Raw genomic sequence first — 6282 nt, forward strand, 5'->3', positions numbered from 1 at the left:
TATTACGATTGAGAATAACTTTGGGTGGGGAAGGTGGGTTGTTTCAGTTGGTTGTGTAAGTTAGTTTGACTCATTAAGTTAGTTTGATTGTGTAAGTTAGTTTGTTTCATTATGTAAGTTAGTTTGCTTTAGTTGATTGCATATCTATATTTTAAGTACAAGTATGTTAAGTTTAAATCATGATTGAGTTGGTTTGTTGGTTTTGTTGGGTTTATGATTGAGGTAAGTTGGTTTCTTGGTTTGTTTATGATTTACGTAAGTTGGTTTGTTTATAATTGAGTTCTTGGTTTGTAGGTTTATTTATGATTGAGGTAACTTAGTTTATTTAGTTGAGATTGGTATATTATTGAGCATTAAACTTATTTAAATTTGTATTTTGTAGGTATTTGGAGATTTTTGTTGAAGAAACATCTATAGGCAAGAAGCGTATTTAGGTTGTACATTGTTATCGTGTAATTGTGAATGTTATAGAACTCGTGGATTAAGGTTGTACATTCAAACGTGTTTTCAATATATTATTAATCTATTATGGATATTTACATCATTTTGGCAATCTTAATTTAGTTTATTGATATTTATAAGATTCAAATAGGTATGACATTTGGAAAAAAACAGATCTAAAAAAATAAATAAATAAACAGATTTAAAGAGGTATTTAAATCTATTTATTTATTGTAAAAAATCCCAACGGTAAGGAGTTGGGCAAAGAACTCCCGACGGTGACTACATACTGTCTGGATTTAAAGATATCCTGACGGTCTCTCTGCACCATCGGGATAAAGACATCGTCCGACGGTCACTAACCGTCGGGCGTTAAAGACATCGTCTGACGGTCACTAACTGTCAAGCGTTAAAGATATCCCGACGGTCTACATCACCGCCAGCCTAAAATAACAAGCCCGATGGAGACACAACCATCGAGATAAAAACTAAACCCAATGGTTCAAAAGACGCTATGCCATCGAGCAAAAGAATAAATCCCGACGGTCGGGAGTCGAGTTAACGTATAAATTTCGACGACTGACCGTCGGACGTTTTCCCTTTTTCCTGATAGCTTCCTTTAGGGTCAAGGAAACGCCCCATTCTTATCTGTCGAGATAATTCTTTTCCCTTACGGCAGGACTTCCCAACCGTCGGGAAATGTTTCCCCGACGACGGTTCGACGGTGTTGTCGACGACTTCTTTGCCGTCAGGAAAGGTTATCCCGACAGTGTTTTTAACTTATCCCGACGCCCGCAACCATCGGGATTCAACCAAATTCTTGTAGTGTTGGTTGAACGTGGTCGTTGGTGGTGGTGGCTGAAGGTAGTTGCCTGAGTTGGCTGGCATCACCTCTGGCGGTGGCTAGAGTTGGCCGGTGGAAGGTGGTGATCACTAAGAAAAATAGTGGAAGTGAAGTAGGTGAATTTTGAAGGTGTTCTGGTAATTGTAATAATTATATAAATTTAATTAATTATCCTAAACCAACTTATATCATAAAAGATATCACTTAAAAAATAGTTCTTTGTGTGATTATAGAAACAATTTTTTATATAGATAAAAGTCAAAATATTAAATTAAAAAAATATGGCCAATAAGAACATATCTCAACTAGCATAGAGATTAGTTGTTCGAACCTCCAGTCTACCTATTAGTGAACATCAAAAAAATTAAAATATATATATGATTGTATATATCATTTATTTATTCAAACGTGATGCATCAAGATTTAATGCTACCCTTTGTTTGGCATAAAATAAACAAAAGCTACAAATTATAGGATATGGGCCCACTTTAAATGCTTGTTGGTTAAAGCTCTCCCTAAGCCAGCTAGGTATTGTCTTTGTAGCTATCCCTTGGCCTTGAACTTTGTCTCCTCTTTAATTCCTTCAGTTCTCTAAAGTGCTATAAATAAGAGTGGAAATCAAAGCAAATGCCACAACAAAATCTCTCTTTTCTTCCCTCTAATCTGCTTATACAAAGTTCTAATTTCTTCTGTTTTGTGAAATCATGTCTCTATCAGTTTCCAACCCCATTGCTCCATTGGTTCATCCCAAACATCCAGCCACCAAGGACGACCCAAGCCTAAGGCACTTGTCCGATGAGACAGTCACCGCTCACATTTACACGAAACACCGAGAGGATGATAGACTCAAGATTGATGTCGACAATTACATTGCACTTGTTGAAAGTATCATCACAACTGCTGATCGAATCACCGAGACTGTTACTCAAGTACGTATTTCTTATCTTTTGTTAAAGTAGTGATGTAATCAAATTTATTACTATAATATTCATCCGCTTAAGATTTTCGAGGAGAAGGTTATGTATTATTTGAACCCCTGTTCTTATAATGCCATTTCATTCCCAATTAATATTGATTTTTACTTGTAGGGCACTGAAGGACGTTTGATATTCTCGGATGATTTCTTGAAGGTCAATGCTGTCGATGCACCCCTTTGTACCCTTCACCATGTCGCAAGCCAGGTGCAATTTAGGCTCATTTGATAATAATTTTATTTATTTATGCTATATTTCTTTGAAAAGATTAAAAAAAAAAAAAAAAAAAAAGAGGCTAAACGTAGTTCTGTTTTGTTTTCGATGTGATTTTGATTATTGTGTCAGCTGTCTTGCAAAGCTCCAGGAATAGAAAAAGCACATGAAACAACCCTAGAAATTCTTGATATATTGGTAAGTTACCCATGGGAGGCAAAAGCAGTGCTAACATTGACTGCTTTTGCAACTGAATATGGAGACATTTGGCATCTCAACCATTATTCACTTTTAGACCCACTTGCTAAATCATTGGCTATGATTAAGCGAGTTCCTTTGCTTAAGAAGCAGTTAGATTCCATCAAATACCGCCAGCTTCTTCTTTCTCCCAACAGTTTGATCCACAGCTGCTTGCGCGCTATGAAATACATTTCCCAACTCAAGAATTTCGCTAAATATGATATCAAAGAGCTTTCCGAATTGTCCTCTGTCCTTCGCCAAATTCCTTTGGTTTCTTATTGGATCATACACATCATTGTTGCTTCCCGGATCGAGATTTCCAGTTATTTGAATCAGACCGAGTAAGTCTTTTTTTTTTTTAGACTTAATTTAAGTTTATAAACAAACCCATACCAGGCCTGTAAATTTATTTCCCACTAAGAATTCAAATGTTTTTTAAAAAAAAAAAAAAATGAGAAGTCAAAAGGTTATCAAATGGAGTCTTAATTTTTATCATTTCAATCCCTTTTCATATTTTTATGAGACAAATCTGGTGACAATGTATATTATTTTCAGGGGTCAATCACAAAAGTATCTTAATGAATTGGCTGAGAAGATCAACTCCATACTCATTACACTTGAGAATCATCTCAACATCATTCGAGCACAACAAGGTCTATTTTCAGACATGCGTTTGTATGAAGTAGAGATAGGGCCAAATATCTGTCCATATATCAAATAAAATAGATAGATTATCATGTTATAATATCGTAAGTCATGAACTAAAACGTTTAAAGTCTATTTGGATTGACTTTCTATAAGTGTTTATAAACACTTTTCTTTTTTTTTTGCACTTAATCAACACTCATTTAAATAATTTATTAGTGATTTAACATAGTATCGAAGGTTTTATGGTGTTCAAGCCCCTACAATGTAATTTCTTCCTCAATTAATATTGATTTTCACTCTTTGGGATTTCTATCCACTTTTAAAATTATCGTAACACATCAAATTAAGTTTTTGAATTTATTGGTAGTTTAATATAGTATCAAACCAAAGAAATTTTATGTTTGAACTCTGGTAAGTCATTTCCTCTCCAATTAATTAATGTTGATTTCTCCTTGTTGGGTTCTTATACAAATTTTTTAGTTAACCTTAACCCATCTGCTTAAGTTTTTCTTTGGTTAAAATCTATATATAGATGGTATGAAGAATACTTAGTAATTTGTTCTTGATACCTATATGCTAAGTTACTAACTTGAAAATCATATGTTTTTATATATAATATGTTGCAGAGGAAATTGATCTCTATAGATGGCTTGTGGATCACATTGATAATTTTCCCACTGAGATAACATTAGTTGTGCCTAAGCTTATTGAAGGCAAGGTTGATGCAAAGCCTTTCATTGATGGATCTACAAGAATGCAGGTCCTTATTCCCATTAATATATATAATATTTGATTGAATTAATTACATAAACATTAATTTGAGATATATGTGTGGGTATACAGGTTAGTGTTGAAGATGCTTTGAGAGACAAGAACGTGATATTGATAATTTCTGGATTAGATATAAGTGAGGATGATATTAGAGCTCTTCATTCAATTTACGATGAAGTGAATAAGAAAGATGAATACAAGATTGTTTGGATCCCTGTAATTACTGTAGAATCTCAAGAAGAAGAAGAAGAAGCTAGAAAGAAATATGAATATATAAGCTCTTCAATGAAATGGTATATTGTGCCATACACTACAAAAATTGCTGGTTGGAGATATCTTGAGGAGAATTGGCAACTTAGACAAGATCCATTGGTTGTTGTTATGAACTCAAAATCAAGAGTTGAATTCACAAATGCAATCCATTTGATCAGAGTTTGGGGAACTGAAGCTCTTCCTTTCACCAATGGAAGAACTCATGCTTTGTTGGGAAAGCATTGGCCTGAATCCACCCTTTTCAAATTTATTGAGCAACCAAGATTGCAAACTTGGGTAAGTGCTTTTATCTTAATTTCCTTTTTTCAATCCCACATATCCTTTTTGTTCTTCTTCTTCTTTTTTTTTTTTTTTTAATGCATAGTTTACGTCTTAAATTTTTAATTATTGATATAATTATATTTAGGAAAAATATTTTTTTTATATTCTTAAGTTTTGTGTATAATTTCTATTTGGTTTTAGAGTTTCCAAACGTTATATTTTTAACCTTGAATTTTGAGCTTTGTTTTCATTTGGTTCCTAGATTTCTAAATTTTGCACTTTTATTCCTGAGTCTTTACTATTATTTATTTTTGCTTTCGATGTTAACGTTTAGTTAATTAATATAAAATAATTATTTAAGGATAATTGTTTTAAACGACAAAACTGCTAAAAGTATTTCATCTTTGTTAGGTCAATCAAGAGAGGAGCATCATATTTTATGGTGGAAAAGATCCAAATTGGATCCAAGAATTTGAAGAGAAAGTAGTAGAGATTAAGAACGACCCTTACGTAAAGGAAAAAGGAAACACATTCGAAATCATACGAGTGGGACGAAACATCAAAGGAGAGAACCATGATTTTACACTTACACCTCGTTTTTGGATGACCCAATGGGGTTACTTCGTAATCAAGAGTCAACTAAAAGGATCAAGTGCAACTGAAACAACTGAAGATATTCTACGACTCATATCGTACGAAAATGAAAATGGTTGGGCAATCTTAGCCATTGGATCAGCTCCATTGCTAGTTGGGCGTGGCAATTTGATTTTGGGAGTACTCAAAGATTTCAACAAATGGAAAAGAAATATGAACATACAAGCTTTCCCTGATGCATTTAGAGATTACTTCAATGAGTTGAATCTCAAATTCCATACTTGCGAAAGAATGACACTTCCTGGATTTAGCGGATGGATTCCTATGATTGTAAATTGTCCTGAATGTCCTCGCTTCATGGAGACTGGTATAAGCTTCAAATGTAACCATGGCCGCCCTGAACTCTCATGAAGAAGATGATGATGACACACACTCAAATATTTGGTCTATATATATATATATATATATATATATTATCTATATACTACTTTACTACTAAATAATACGAGGTTCATCCTACTGCATCTTATTGTACTATATATTTCATCAAGTTTAAGCCTATTAGACTACAATGAATTATTCCATATTGATAAGAAAAGCTTGTTGCTTTTTCTTTCTCTACTAATTTACTCTTTAAAGTATGTTTTCATTTTTTTTTTTGTTTGCAAAGTTCATTACTACCATACAAACGTACTACAAATTATCATGTAAGTCGTAAGAATAATTCTAGAGAAATTATTTGGTAAAGCTATCACAATAAGTATGCTCGGTAATTTTTCATAGTTGAAATTTTCATTGAGATTTTTTTCTTTTTTTGCAACTTAGAACGGGTAAGTTAAGAAAAAAGTTTTTATGCAAAATGATGTTCAAAGGAAAAAAAGGATTTATTTAAAAAAAAAAAAAAAAAGACTCAATTAAATACGGGGCAAAATGTTTAAAATTGAAATTGGGTCTAAAAATAATGTAAAATTAAAGACATTTAAATGAAATACAAAAAGAATTGTTCAGTATATGGGAACCTCC

At 33.0% G+C, this 6282-nt stretch overlaps 1 protein-coding gene across 1 annotated transcript; it reads left to right on the forward strand.

Annotated features, from left to right (window-relative positions):
• The first annotated feature begins 1907 nt into the window (after window positions 1–1907).
• Window positions 1908–5832, forward strand: LOC120092555 (protein SIEVE ELEMENT OCCLUSION B-like). The gene is made up of 7 exons (XM_039050675.1): window positions 1908–2214; window positions 2374–2466; window positions 2605–3053; window positions 3268–3365; window positions 3987–4120; window positions 4204–4680; window positions 5077–5832. The coding sequence occupies exons 1-7, from the start codon at window positions 1990–1992 to the stop codon at window positions 5668–5670; spliced, it is 2070 nt and encodes a 689-aa protein (XP_038906603.1). The 5' UTR covers window positions 1908–1989; the 3' UTR covers window positions 5671–5832.
• The last annotated feature ends 450 nt before the right edge of the window (window positions 5833–6282 follow it).

This window comes from Benincasa hispida, chromosome 12, assembly GCF_009727055.1.
Source record: "Benincasa hispida cultivar B227 chromosome 12, ASM972705v1, whole genome shotgun sequence".
NCBI classification, from domain to species: domain Eukaryota; kingdom Viridiplantae; phylum Streptophyta; class Magnoliopsida; order Cucurbitales; family Cucurbitaceae; genus Benincasa; species Benincasa hispida.

Bases quoted from the DNA above. Each gene is read 5' to 3' on its own strand.
- LOC120092555 (XM_039050675.1), top strand. From the start codon at position 1,990: ATGTCTCTATCAGTTTCCAACCCCATTGCTCCATTGGTTCATCCCAAA. The intron at 2,467-2,604 runs GTGCAATTTAGG...TTATTGTGTCAG, and splicing joins TTCACCATGTCGCAAGCCAG to CTGTCTTGCAAAGCTCCAGG. The intron at 4,681-5,076 runs GTAAGTGCTTTT...CATCTTTGTTAG, and splicing joins AACCAAGATTGCAAACTTGG to GTCAATCAAGAGAGGAGCAT.